Genomic DNA, 15,315 nt, shown 5'->3' with positions numbered 1-15,315 from the left:
TCACAACAACCTTATGAGGTAATATGGTGAGGCGTATTTTCCAGAGGAATTAACTGGGACTCAGAAAGTGCCCATGGTCAATCCACTAGCGTGTGGCAGGGGTAGGATTCGAGCCCGTCTTTCTGATTTTATAATTCATGCTCTTTCCACTATATACCACCCTCACTCCATGGAAATTCTTCTAAGCCAGGCCAATGCAGACCGGGATAACGGAGGAACATGTTCTTAGCATCCTGGAAACCTTGCTTTGGTGATGACTCAACAGCTCGTGACCACAATACTATCCTGATTTCAAACCTTTCATGGCTGACATTACTTAAAAAGAGAGTGCAAAGCCTGTATAATAGAAGCAAGGCCCCATCTCGCACCTTCCCTCCTCCTCACCTACCTCTTTTCCAAGGTACTCTGCGCCCCCAACAGCCATCTATCTAGATATTTCTGGCCACAGAGCGCACTTTTGTACGTTGGGGTCCCATTGGCCATTTCCTTTGCATAGACTCAGACCAAAGGCCTCATTTTGGCATCTTTTGGGACCTTTTGCGGAAGGAACAAGTTAGTCACACCCAAAGTGATGAGGGAGCTTCTGCTGCAAATACCAAAACTCTACTCAGAGATGCTTTCTTTGTGTGGGTGTGTGGTCAGTGTGGGATAAACACAGGATGCCAGCGAAATCCCAAGGGCCAGTCCTGCCCATAAGCCCTTCACAGGCCAAGGAAGAGACCTGTCGATCTGGTCACCTATAAGTATGCTTCATTTTTTCTAAAGCAAGGCTATAATGTGTATGCCTCTCTGTGTTATTAGAAATAGGACTGTAGGGCGCCTGGGTGTCTCAGTTGGTTAAGCGACTGCCTTCGGCTCAGGTCATGATCCCAGAGTCCCGGGTTCGAGTCCCACATCGGGCTCCCTGCTCAGCAGGGAGTCTGCTTCTCCCTCTGACCCTACCCCCTCTTGGGCTCTCTCTCTCTCTCACTCTCTCTCTCTCTCAAATAAATAAATAAAATCTTAAAAAAAAAAGAAATAGGATTGTACACTGAGGAGGGGTTGTTTGATATTATAATGCAAAAGTACATGATATGCAAGCAGCAGGGCTAAGGAAAAGAGGTAAAGGAGGCTGGGACTGAGGGGAGGCAGTGCCTTCAGAGCTGAGGCTAGCTTGACGGGGCTTCCATTTGTCTCCAGCTATCATCCCACGCACTGTCACATGTGCTCTCCACTCCACCCCCATCCCACTGGAGCTGTTGTTTTCTATTCCTAGGAAAATTTTCGCCTAAAAGGAGATGAAGGGGAAACACAGTCTTGTTCTCCCACGCCTACCAGCTCTGGCCTCAGTTTTCAATTATAGGCCAAGACAATTTTTAGACAACTGTGATGTGCCCATAAATCCAAGATGGAGTGTTTAACGGGTCATCTCTCTAGCCAAGAAAAATTTAAAAGTAGGCTATAAATGTGATTGGTCTATTCCAAGAATAATAGCAACAAGCTCCTGGGCCTGGCATCTCGGAGAATTGGCTAATAATTCACTGAATCCAAGCCTCTCCAGTCAACACAGGAAGGGTCCTCACCTCTGAGAATGTTTAGCCCAAGTAGTTTTTAAAACTCACAGAGCACCAGACCTAGAAGAATCTTAGAGATAATTTAAGTCTGAGCCAGTAGAAAACTAAGGGGACAGAGAGGTCAAGCCCTGCCCAACGTCACACAGTTATATATGAATCCTGAGCAGATGTGGGTAAAGCCCGCTCACCACCTAGAGCTATGCGAGTTTCTGTTTGTGATTTCTGACTCTCAGCACCCCATCAGCAGAATGTGACCACCTCTCTCCTCAGATGGCGTTGTCACTTTTTCCCACACTGGGATGGCATAATACTTTAAGATTCTGAACAGTATATAACAATCATTCCTGAGACATAGAAAGAGAGCAAAGCAGACATTACTGCCCCTCTCTGCTTCTCAGAGGCATTTCTTAGAGTCTTGTACATTTAATTGAAAACCCATCTTAATTTGCATTGACAGCCAAAGGGGCCAATAGTTTGCTTATAAATATAGTTTCTACTTGGGGTGCCTTGCTAGCTCTGTCGGTAGAGCATGTGACTCTTGATCTTATGGTTATAAGTTCGAGCCCCATGTTGGGTGTAGAGATTACTTAAAAAAATAAAATCTTTATATATATATATATATATAGTTTCTACTCCCCTCCTTCAAGCTGGGACCTTTTATGAGTGATCAGCTTTTAGAACTTAATAAAGAGACCAGTTTCAGACAAATCTTGGCTTGCTCATCCCTCACTCCTCTCCTGGGCCTGGCTCCATATTCAGAGGGCAGAAAAAGAGAGTGATGTGTTGAAGAGGGCTAATGTCTCATTTTCCATGACTGCTTTTCCAGTTCACCTCTGCTTTGGTGGCAACTTCCATGGCTCACAAAATCAGATGTAACTAGTGGCTCGTGTACGTGGTGGAACATTAGGTACAACTTTACTTGGGAGTGCCTGTTTCTCCTTGACTCTCTCTTGTTGCTTGATCCTTCTGACTTTTCTAGCCCTCTCTCTATAAGCTCTTCTTTCTCCCTTGAGACTCAGCTTTGGATGCTGGGTTGAAAATGGAAAGACTGGGCACCTGGGTGGCTCAGTCGGTTAAGCGTCTGCCTTTGGCTTAGGTCATGATCCCAGGGTCCTGGGATCGAGCCCCACATTGGGCTCCTTGCTCAGCAGGGAGCCTGGAGCCTGCTTCTCCCCTGCCTGTCGTTCCCCCTGCTTGTGCCTGCTCTCTCTCTCTCAAATAAATAAATAAAAATGTTTTTAAAAAGGTACTAATCCCTCAGTTGGTTTCCTGAGATTAAGAATTCTGCTGGAATGGTGGGGGTGGGAGGGATGGGGTGGCTGGGTGATAGACATTGGGGAGGGTATGTGCTATGGTGAGCACTGTGAATTGTGCAAGACTGTTGAATCACAGATCTGTACCTCTGAAACAAATAATGCAATATATTTTAAGAAAAAAAAAAAGATAGCAGGAGGGGAAGAATGAAGCAGGGGAAATCGGAGGGGGAGACGAACCATGAGAGATGATGGACTCTGAAAAACAAACTGAGGGTTCTAGAGGGGAGGGGGTGGGGATGGGTTAGCCTGGTGATGGGTATTAAAGAGGGCACATACTGAATGGAGCACTGGGTGTTATACGAAAACAATGAATCATGGAACACTACATCAAAAACTAATGATGTAATGTATGGTGACTAACAACATAATGAAAAAAACAAATGATGTAATGTATGGTGATTAACATAACATAATAAAAAAAAAGGTACTAATCCCATTCATGAGGGATCTACTATCATGATCTAATTATCTCCCAAAGACCTCACCTCCAACTACCATCACAATGGAGATTAGATTTCAACATATGAATTTGGGGAGAGGACACAAATATTCAACTCATAACACTAAATATATTCATTTAGGTAAAAAGAAAAAAGCAGGTTAATTCTAAATAATAAATAATGGTAAAGGTGGTACAAAAATATGGCAGAGATCATCGTTTGTGCAAATATTTGGAAACAACTTAGAAGTGTTGAGTGCTTTAGACATGAATTGCAAGAGGAATTTCAAGGAATGATCATATACCAGGAACTAGGAGGTCAGGGAAGAATTCCTAGAGGAGGTGAGCTTTTATAGGACATGGGAGGGGGGAGGTCATATGAGCAAAGCTATGGTGGTGGGTGAGGTGGCAGTAGGAAGGCTGTTGGACTGGATGAACCATTCATGTCTAAGAGTCTTAGTTGGAGGAGAATTGCAGCTGCAATCACAAAGTAGAGGGACCCTTATATGAGGAGATTCTGCCTTTGTTTTTTGACTTTTTATTTTGAGATAATTATTGATTCACATGCAGTTGTAAGGAATACAGATAAATCCCTTTACCCAGTGACTCCCAGTAATGATATCTTGCATAACTATAGTTCAGTATCACATTTAGAAAATTGATGATGATACAAGTCCCTGACCTTATTCAGATTTCACTGGTTTTGCACACACTCCTTTGTGTGTGAGTGTGTGTGTGTGTTAGTTCTATGCCATTTTATCACACATGTAGAGTGGTGTGGTCACCACCATAGTCAAGATACATAACAATTCCAGCATGAGAATCCCTCATCTACCCTTTTGTAGACAGAGCCACATCCCTCTCTTTCCTCTTCTCTAACCCCTGGCAACCACAAATTGGTGATCCATCTCTATAATTCTGTCAAGTCAAGACGTGATATAAATGTAGTTGTATACATCATGACTTTTTGTTTTTGCTCTTAAAGACTTTAGTGAAAAGTTGGCAAGATAAGACATATATTAAGCAATTAGAAAACAAGATAAAGAATGATGGCCTGACAGAAAGATTGGGAAGCTGGGAAGGAGTGTCCGTGATGTGGTGGGGAAAAGGGAGAGCAAGCGAGTCCTATTTGACATGTGTAATTTGGCTTTTTTCCACTCAGCATAATTCCCTTGAGATCCATTCCAGTTGTTGCTTGTATCAGTAGTTCATTCCTTTTTATTGCTGAATAGTGTTCCATAGTGTGGATATACCACAGTTTAACTATTCACCCATTGTAGCAAAAGTGGGTTGTTTCCAGGTTTTGGCAATTATGAATAAACCCTTTACGAACATCTGTGTATGATTTTTTGGTGTGAACATAGATTTCATTTCTCTGGGGGAAATATCCAAGAGTACAGTTGCTGTGTCATATGGTAGGTTTGGTATGTTTGGTTTTTATAAGGAACTGCCATACTCTTTTCCAATGTACATTTCCACCAGTGATGTGTGAGCGATCCAGTGTCTCTGGATCCTTGCCAGCATGTGGTGTTACTGGCATTTTTATTTAGCTAATCTGATAGGTGTGTAGTAATATGTCATGGGTTTAATTTGCATCTTCCTAAAGGCTAATGATGTTGAACATATTTTCATGGGCTTTTTTGCCATTTGTATATTTTCTTCAGTGAAATGTCTGTTAACTATCTTTTGTCCACCAGCTAACTGGAGTATTTATGTTTTTATTGTTGAGTTTAGAGAGTTCTTTATACGTTCTAGATAGAAACCCCTTGTTGGATATGTCCAAATATTTCTTCCTAATCTGCATGATATACCAACGTAATAAATGTTGTTTATGACTTCTTTAAATTAAAAAAAAGTTTTTTTATCCTCCTTACAGGGTCCTTCATGGAGAAAAAGTTTTGAATGTTGATGATACCCAATTTACTAATTTTTCCTTTTATGGATTGTGTTTTTGGTGTCAGGTCTAAGAACTCTTCACTTATCCCTAGGTCCTGAAGATTTTCTCCTGTGATTTGTCCTGGAAGTTTTATAGTTTTATATTTAAGGCTGTGATACATTTTGATTTTTTTTGGTATAAATATGAAATTTAAGTGAAGGGTTCATTTGGTTTTGTTTGTTTTTGCTTATAGATGTCCAATTCCTCCAGTACCATTTGTTGAAAAGCTTATCCTTCTTCTATTGAATTGTTCTTACACCTTTGTCAAAAGTCAACTGGGCATATTTGTGTAGGCCCTTTGCTTTTTACAACCGTCTTATTGATATTTCCTATCACTTGATAGCAACATCTTGAAAAGAACAAGGTTAACAGACCTTCTACCCAAATGAATCCTGTCACTAGTATAATAAATTATTTGATTATGAAATACTTGATAATTTAGAAAGGTCTCATTACAACTCATGAATCATCTGCAAGGCCTTATGATCCTTATGAGAACAGAACATTTGGCTTGTATCCCACCAAAATATTTCCTTTTACCTAAATAGAAAGACATGGGAAAGAGTACCCATATTTTTTCCCCAGGGCCAATACATAGTTGCTTAAGTTTGACTTTGGGAACTTTACAGGGCCAAGAAAAGTGATTGGACTTTGTCAGGGTCTTTTTCTTTTTCCTTTTTTACAAAGACTTCAACAGAGACATGTAACCAGCAGCTCTGCCAGGGACTCAAGAGTCTGCTCACACACACACACAAATAAGAAGGGGCATCTAAGGAAAATGAGCTGATCCCTTTTAGGGACGCACCAAAGCCAGATAACCCAAGTTAATCAGAGCAAGATACAGCCAGTCTCAGAGCTAAGTACTGTGAAATTAGCTCTGCTTCCTTGGGTTTTTGAAACATGCATCTGTATAAACCTGCCTGTGCAGACATCCCCAGCCCCAAGCTGGGTCTACCCAAATCCAGTGAATCGGCTCTGAAATGTAGACGGCACCTAGCAGTGACCAAGCCTCCACTTCAGGTAGCCTGCTGGCCGGCGAGGCCTAGTGGAGCAACGGAACGGAAGTTTCTGGAGAAGTTCTTACGTGTCCATGGAATCTCATTGCAGGAAACGACGAGAGCAGAGACAGGCATGGCTTACAGGTACTTGCAGCTCACAATGTCATTCGACCAGGGCACTGCACTGAAGTCTGGGGTTGTTGTTCTTAGAGAAAGAAGGGTGGAAATGACAAAGCCAACACTACCTAGAAAAAGGAACAGAGAAATGAATGTAGAGAGCCCTCTTCTTGGGCTGCCTCAGTTTTTTGAGCTTTATATTGTCTACGTTCTCTTTGCTCAAAAGGTTACATAGAAGGTAGTCCAGCTCACCTGTGGAAGCTCCTAGCCATGTGCTGCCAGCAGAAATATCTTTGGCTTGGCGTAGGCAGGTGACGTAGCAGGTCATAATGAAGAAAGGGGGCTCTATTCTTCTTAAGGGAGTTGATAAAGTAAGAGTAGGATTTTTTTGAAATGCTGCCTGGGCTTCAAGGCTCTTGTTTTCCTCTAAACCTGAATCCTGTAGTCTGTGCTAATGGTTAATAAAGCAGTTCACGAAACTGAGCAAGTTCTTTTTTTTTTTTTTCCTTATCATTGCAGCCCAAGATAAATTACCGGTTGTTCGCCAACCTTCCAATACCATCATTTATTCTGTGAAAGATTAACAAAAGGGAGAAGTCTTTCCCTGGTATGGGGTTGGATGTGTAATTTTTATAAATTGCTCTGCAATGGGAAGTATCATTCTGGTCTGAGCAGTTATTGTTCAAACCTCTATATGCTATGCGCTTAGCTAAATCAGCCAGTGGCACCTGCGTAAGTGTTTCCTTGACAAATGCTTAGAGTTTTAAATATCAGGAGAGTGAGCAAAAGCCATTCAGAAGGACAAGCATGATGAAAATGGCAAAAAATCACTTGGTATTGGTAAAGAACAGTTTTCCCAGCTCCAGTCCAAACTCGTACTTCACAGAGTGAGATTGATTTTGTTTGCGAGGACATGATGTCCCCAGTGATTTCATTTTTTTTTTTTATAATCCAAAGGTCTATGTTAGTGTAGTAGCTACTGCTCTAGTTTATCAGCTAAACTGATTAATAAAGCAATTTGCAAGGAAATGACTTCTTTCTGTGGAGAGCAATGTATTTCTCACAGACTATATGTAGCTAAGGGTTCAGAAGGCAGAAGAGGAATGAGCTCTTCTAGGTTTATGGGGAATATACACTGGATGTTCCTCACCCACCCTTTCTGAATCTGTCTTCCACAAGAAGGAGCCGCCTTCTCCCTCTGCCTCTTCATATTCTCTCATTCTCTTCTTTATGCTCTCCCTGGCCCTCAGTGGTGGTGGGGTGGTGATGTCTGAATAGAGGTTAGCTGAGGGTGAACTGTTTCATTAAAAAAAAAAAATCTGTCTCTGCATCTTTGTCACCGGATGAGTGGTATTACCATGAACCCTTGCATAAGGCTTCAGAGGGCATGCCTCTTTCTCTCAAAAGTCCTGGTTTTGAATATCAATTAGATCTCTGACGATGTGTGCCAAGGTTCAGACGAAGATATGTTCTAGGATAGTGTTTTTCAAACAGTTTTGAAGCAGAGGATTTGCCCCTCCTCAAATAGGTAAAAGCAAAGGTATCCTTGTTGAAGTTGGAGGCCTGGAGGCCACCTGCTTGAGGTGAGCAGGCATCCCCCGGTCCAGCTTCCGAGGCAGCCCTGCCAATTCTATATTCCTGTGGCTTGAGAATACAGCTCCAAGGGGACTCTTCATCATGCCTTGGAGAGCAAGGCTCTGTGGCCTTGAGGATGCTAGGTCCTGTCATGGGAGCAGGCTCTTGGGCAAGGGTAGGTGCCACTGGATCATACTAGTAAGAAGTGGGACTTGAAAGATTGCTGTTTCCAGATCAGACTCTGAGGAGAGACAAGTACAGTTAAATGGAGAATTGGCCCCAGGAAATCACCAAAGCTTTGAATTATGATGAGCTTGCTGTGCTCTGCCCCCCTTCCTCCATTACCTTCCTCCCTTACCCCTTCCTCCAACTTGAAGCATGTTTCCTTTCTCCAGATTTCCATAGTAATTTTTCTGTTCTTCTGAGACCCTTATTAATCATCCTCATTTAAAACATCATCCTTTGAACATTAGGGAGGGATTTTTAGGGAAGAGAATACAGGTTCTCTCAGTTCCCCCCAACTTGGCTTTTGACCATGACTTCTTTTTTTCTTTTTAAGTTTTTTACTTTAATTCCAGGATAGTTAACATGCAGGGTTATATTAGTTTCAGGTATACAATATAGTGATTCAGCAATTCCATACAACACTGGTGCCCATCATAAGTACACTCCTTAACCCCATCACCTATTTCACCCAAGACCCCCTTCCCTCCTCTCTGATAACCATCAGTTTGTTCTCTATAGTTAAGAGTCTGTTTCTTGGTTTGTCTCTTACATTTTTTCCCTTTGTTTGTTTTGTTTCTTAAATTCCACATGTGAGTGAAATCATATTGACTGTGACTTCTTTTTTTTGATGTGTGTGTGTGTAGAAAGCATCTTTCTTTTTTTTTAATTAAATTCAATTAGCCAACATATAGTATATCATTAGTTTCAGATGTTGAGTTCAGTAATTCATCAGTTGCATATAATACCCCGTGCTCACCACATCACGTGCCCTCCTTAATGCCCACCACCCAGTTACCCCAACCTCCCACCCACCTCCTCTCTGGCAACCAACCTTCAGTTGGTTTCCCAGAGTCTAGAGTCTTTCATGGTTTGTCTCCCTCTCTGATGACTTCCCATTCAATTTTCCCTCCCTTCCCCATGATCCTCTGTGCTGTTTCTTATATTCTACATATGAGTGAACCATATGATAGTTGTTTTTCTCTGATTGACTTATTTTGCTCAGCATAATACCCTCCAGTTCCATCCACATTGATGTAAATGGTAAGTATTCATCCTTTCTGATGGCTGAGTAATATTTCATTGTGTATATACACCACATCTTCTTTATCCATTCATTTGTCGATGGACATCTCGGCTCTTTCCACAGTTTGGCTATTGTGGACATTGTTGCTATAAACACTGGGGTGCAGGTGCCCCTTCGGATCATTACATTTATATCTTTGAGATAAATACCTAGTAGTGCAATTGCTAGGTCATAGGGTAACTCTATTTTTAACTTCTTGAGGAACCTCCATACTGTTTTCCAAAGTGGCTATACCAGCTTGCAGTCCCACCAACAGTGTAAGAGGGTTCCCCTTTCTCCACATCCTTGCCAACATCTGTTGTTTCCTGACTTGTTAATTTTAGCCATTCTGATTGGTGTGAGGTGGTATCTTATTGTGTGTTTTTTTTAAAGATTTTATTTATTTATTTGAGAGAGAGAATGAGAGAGAGAGAAAGCACATCAGATGGGGGGAGGGTCCGAGGGAGAAGCAGACTCCCTGCCGAGCAGGGAGCCCAATGCCGGACTTGATCCCGGGACTCCAGGATCATGACCTGAGCCGAAGGCAGTCGCTTAACCAACTGAGTCACCCAGGTGCCCCTTATTGTGGTTTTGATTTGTATTTCCCTGATGCCAAGTGATGTAGAGCATTTTTTCATATGTCTGTTGGCCATTTGTATATCTTCTTTGGAGAAATGTCTGTTCATGTCTTTTGCCCATTTCTTGACTGAATTATTGTTTTTTGGGTGTTGAATTTGATGAGTTCTTTATAGATCTTGGATACTAGCCCTTTATCTGATTTGTCATTTGCAAATATCTTCTCCTATTCCACAGGTTGCCTTTTAGTTTTGTTGACTGTTTTCTTTGCTGTGCAGAAGCTTTTTATCTTGATGAAGTCCCAATAGTTCATTTTTGTCTTTGTTTCTCTTACCTTTATAGACTTATCTAGCAAATTGTTGTGGCTGAGCTCAAAGAGGTTGCTGCCTGTGTTCTCCTCTAGGATTTTGATAGATTCCAGTCTCACATTTAGGTCTTTCATCCATTTTGAGTTTATCTTTGTGTATGGTGTAAGAAAATGGTCCAGTTTCATTCTTCTGCCTGTGGCTGTCCCATTTTCCCAACACCATGTGTTGAAGAGACTGTCTGTTTTCCATTGGATATTCTTTCCTGCTTTGTCGAAGATTAGTTGACCATAGAGTTGAGGGTCCATTTCTGGGTTCTCTTTTCTGTTCCATTGATTTATGTGTCTGTTTTTGTGCCAGTACCATACTGTCTTGATGACGACAGCTTTGTAATAGAGCTTGAAGTCTGGAATTGTGATGCCCAACTTTGGTTTTCTTTTTCAACATTCCTCTGGTTATTTGGGGTCTTTTCTGGTTCCATATAAATTTTAGGATTATTTGTTCCAGCTCTGTGAAAAATGTAGGTGGTATTTTGATAGGGATTGCTTTGAATGTGTAGATTGCTCTGGGTACCATAGACATTTTCACAATATTTATTCTTCCAATCCATGAGCATGGAATGTTTTCCCATTTCTTTGTGTCTTCCTCAATTTCTTTCATAAGTGTTCTGTAGTTTTTAGAGTACAGATCCTTTACCTCTTTGGTTAGGTTTATTCCTAGGTTGGCCATGATTTCTTATAAACATAGTTGGTGTTAAGTGGGAAGGTGAATTTCATATTCTTACTTCCTTACCTTCGTTTCCTTCCTCCATCCCCCTAACCATGGCTATGTCAAAATACCTTGTTCACCCTGTCTTTTCTATTTTCTTCTTCTTCTTCTTCTTCTTTTTTTTTTTAAAGATTCTAGTTATTTATTTGACAGAGAGAGAGATAGCAGATAGCGAGAGCAGGAACACAAGCGGAGGGAGTGGGGGAGGGAGAAGCAGGCTTCCTGCCGAGCAGGCAGCCGAATGCAGGGCTCGATCCCAGGACCCCGGGACCATGACCTGAGCTGAAGGCAGATGCCCAGTGACTGAGCCACCCCGGCGCCCCTATTTTCTTCTTTTTGAAGGGTATTATTTCATGTATAGTGGAAAGAGAGTGGGCTTTGGAGTTAATCAGAATGGAGTTCAAATCCCAGCTCTTTTGGTCCACAAACCATGTGATGTTAAGCTGGCTGTGACATGTAAGTGCCTAACACACAGTAGGTGCTCACTAAATGTGAGTTCCCTTCCTGTTATTCTATAGACTCTGTCATTTACTCTAGGGGCAGGGGATGAAAGTCCCTAAAGCAGAAATGTACAAATGGGTAAATAGAATATCTTACAAGAATATAAGAATATCTTATGATAAGACAGAGTATCTCTTAGAAGGAAAAGAAGGAATAAAAAAAATCCACAGTAATTTGCAATCTGTGTAGGTTTTCATGCTGAGCTTTAGAATTCTGAGAGGTCTGGAAGAGCCGGTAAGCTGTTTTCTCTTCCTAATTTGGTCAGATGCCATTGCAGCCTTCAGCCCAATACCAGCTGCTTGGGTCCCTCGATCATCTGTGAGAGAGCATTCTGTTGTGTTTCCATGGAGACTTGGTTTTATTTCTAACTGAGGGTGACCAGGAGAGGAAAAAAACCAGTAAATATGCAAACACATGTATCAACTGAAAAGAAACTGGAGGAAATTGTTTGAACGTGGTGCAAAAAGTGCCAAGTTACTGTGTAGATCCTTCTGTTGGCTTAGAATTTTCTGCAAAAATAGAAGGTTTTTGTGGATTTGTTTTATTAGTGTCTATAAAATAGTTACCCAAGAGGGTCCTTTAGTCATTTCTAAGAGGCTGAAAGTTAATTGTCTCTATTACACAGCCTTGAAATCTGAGCCAAATAGTAAGCCTGAGCTTAGGTCGAGGTTAAAGTCCACTGAGAGTTAGTTTTATGGACAAAACACAAAAAATATCTAGACTAGTAGGATGCAGCAAACACCCAGCTTTGAAACAATTTTATAATTAGCCAGGATGAACTCAAACAGATGTAAAATGAAGGTCTAATCCAGGGGTCAGCAAACTTTTTCTGTAAAAGGCCATATAGTAAATATTTTAGGCTCACGGGCCAGATCCACCTTTGTCATAACTACCGAACTGTGTTGTTGGAGGCTGAAAGCAGCCAATGACAATAAGTGAATGGGGGGGTGTGGTTGTATTCCAATAAAACTTTATTTATGGACACTGAGTTATGACACTGAGTTTTATATAAGTATCACATATCATAAATCTTCTTCCTTTTTTCCCTCCCAAACCATTAAAAAGTGTACAAGCTAATCTTAACTTGAGGACCATACAAAGATAAGTGGCAGGCTGATTTGGCCCATAAGCCATAGTTTGCTGATCCCTGGTCTAGAGCACAAAGCTGTCAGTTGCATAGGTTATTTATTGATTTGTTTGCGTTTATTTTTAAACCTCTTTATTTCCAGAGGTACTTAAGGTTCCAAATGCATGTAATTCAGAAAGATAAAAATAAAAAAAAAGAAGAAACGAGTTCAAGGAAGATTAAGAGCAGGAAGGGGATATGTTCCCCCGAGGGGAAGTGAGCATGCCATTTGCAAGCCATGTGTTTGGATTGGATTTGGCCCTGTGTTTTCCAGGAGCACCAAATTGTGAAGAGTGGATGGAGCTCTTTACAACAGTCATGGAGTCCTTGAGGTAGGTAGGGGTAGGCCAGTTGCTCGGTGTTGGCACATCTCCTTGTAATCTGGAGACCGGAGAGAAGTTTCTCTCATGGTTCTTCATTACATAATTAATAACATCCTAAAAAATATCCTTACAGTAAACACAGCAGTCGGGGTCCTAGAGCTCTTTACTGTGGAGCCCCTGAAATGAATGGGTTGCATTGCATCAAATAATTCAGCAAAAGCAAGTAGGTGGCTAGTAGAAGAAAGGCCATTGGTTTAGTAGAAACATAAGTTTGGGATTGTTTGCACTTTAAAAATTCCCCAATAATGATGACACAGATTTTACTCTTCTTTTATAATAACAGAGCTTGTCCAGGTTCATGCAATGAAGCAACAGCTTCTCACATTTAAAAAAAGTTATGCTATTTGCAAACCAAAGAGAACATTTCCAATATTGTGGAGCCGAAGGTGGAGAAGGAACAATAACAGAAGAAAAGGAGAGGCAGGGGAAAGTCTCAGAATTACTGATATGGGGCAGACCTTGGAGATAACCTCCAATTTCTGATCTTCCAGCTGAAGAGAATTGAGGCTACAATATCGGGGGACTAGCCTGAAGTTGCAGATCCAGCCAGCAAAAAAGCCGGGATGAGAAACCCTGTTCTTCGGCACCCGGTCCAGTGCTTTCTCTATACTCTCCATATTTATTCTCAGTCCCCCAATTCCCAACCCACCACATGCCCATCCGCACCTGCGCACGCGTACCCATGCACGTATGCTCACTGCCTCCTGGGCATGCTGCAGGTCCAGTCTCATTCACCATCCTGCTCTGGTCTACTTTTCTTGTCGCTTGCCTTGTTGCTCTGCTCTGCAACTTGCTTCGGTCTTATTGTTCTGCACACTGACCCTCCACCCCTGTCCTGGACAACTGGGTCTCTACTCATCATAACTTTCCCTAACTAGAATACTCTTGTACATTGTCCTTGCCTCGGCAAATCCAACTCACAGTCTCCTCTCTTACGGTATGACCTGTTTTGCTCCACATAGGTTTGGATTGTTTTGTGTGTGTGTGTGTGTGTGTGTGTTTTAGTCTCAAAATTATGTTGTTGTTACCTTGAGTATAAGGACCAGAGCTTATGATATTTTGCAGTCCTCCCCTGCTTTGCATTTAGATAGTGCTCAGTACTGTGTATTGCTTTGATTGGGGTGCATTCAGAAGTTGGGGAGCAGAAAGAAAGACAGTAAAGAGCAAAGAAGTAGGGACTTCTCTTTCCCCCCACTAGTAGTGCTCTAACTTCATACTTGCTTCTGTGTCTTGGACAGAATATGTTACCTAAACTTGCTAATCCTCAGTTCCCTCAGTAAAATGGGCCCAGTTTAAGTACCTCCACGACACTGTAAGAATTAAATGAAGTTGCAAATGCGCTTAGCTCCCTGCCTGCCAGAGGGGGAGACTGACATTCTCTTGCTCCAGCTTCCTTCCCAGCCAGTCCTAGAAACCCATCATTTAGTCATCTTGCAGAGTTTGAAAGGAAATATGTGTCACAATGTATCTAAAAAAGAGAGGGGCAGAAAATAAACACCTACAAATTGAATTTTGCACAATTCTGAACTTACCACTCTCCTTTCATCACTTGCTTTCATAAATCTGGAATCTGTCCTTAGGATCTATTGAGAAAAATTTTTTTTTCTTTTCACCCCACACATGCCCTCCGATTGAATCAAAATTGCCCCGTGAAGCATTATAATAAATTACTCTCCAAATGGTGTATACGAAGATAAAAATAATCTTTTATCAATCTGTGTATTTCCATGCCTCGTATTGTGTCCAGAACAGAAATACTTGAAGCAGAATACAATTAAAAGGCAAAAACTCCCACCAGCTTACAGTACCTCTCCCATCAGCTTGCCACAGTGTCTGAGATTTTCTCCAGTTAGAGACCTCAGTTCTGTTAAAACAGAAGTACGTAATCTACGCTGATAGGCAGCCCACCAAGGAGGAAACAAAATGTCGGGCAGGTCTGACCTGAAAACAGAGAGGGTAGAAAAGAAGTTTCTAGACCAGATCAAGAGGAAAGCTTGGGTGTCGGGACACAGGCATGGAATTACCGGCTGATGTGCAGGGACGTAGGAGGGAAGGAACAGAAGAGGGCAGGAAAGCCAGAGAGAAACCTTACTCACCGGATTGCTTTCTCCAAGATGTTGGGCAAAGCGTCTGGGACCATTCATTAACTGATAGAGTTTTCACTGGTCTCTAAATGGAAATTCTAAGGATGAGTAAGAGCTATTTTCATTCTGAAGACTTTTCCCTAGGTTCTGTCAGAGTGAGAAGGTGGTGTCCCAGCTGCAGGATTTGAAGACCACCCTCTTTCTTCCCTCTTTCTCTGATCCCTGGCTGCCTTACCCATAAAATGAAAATAAACCCTTCCTCACAGGGTAATACTGTTCATGCAAAGGCACAAATAGTGGGTACTCAGGAAGGACTATCTCTTTCTTGCCCTTTCTCCTTTTCATAATTT

The 15,315-nt window shown here is 41.7% G+C and overlaps 1 protein-coding gene across 2 annotated transcripts in view; it reads left to right on the top strand.

Moving 5' to 3' along the window:
• Window positions 1-15,315, top strand: part of KCNAB1 (potassium voltage-gated channel subfamily A regulatory beta subunit 1) — a 394,841-nt gene that overhangs the window by 15,416 nt on the left and 364,110 nt on the right. The window contains exon 1 of one of the 2 annotated variants that reach the window (XM_025879963.2): window positions 3,868-6,386. The exons of the other annotated variant lie outside the window; for it this stretch is intronic. Coding sequence (XP_025735748.1) covers window positions 6,145-6,386 — 242 coding nt within the window. The 5' untranslated portion in view covers window positions 3,868-6,144. Of the gene's footprint in view, window positions 1-3,867; window positions 6,387-15,315 lie in introns of those variants that run through there. 2 annotated transcript variants of the gene reach the window in all.

The sequence above is a fragment of the Callorhinus ursinus genome, unplaced genomic scaffold (genome assembly GCF_003265705.2).
Source record: "Callorhinus ursinus isolate GAN/ISIS: 27379988/994484 unplaced genomic scaffold, GSC_fseal_2.0 scaffold1, whole genome shotgun sequence".
NCBI classification, from domain to species: Eukaryota; Metazoa; Chordata; class Mammalia; order Carnivora; family Otariidae; genus Callorhinus; species Callorhinus ursinus.
Note: the sequence above shows the minus strand (reverse complement) of the source record. Positions and strands in the feature narration are given on the sequence as shown.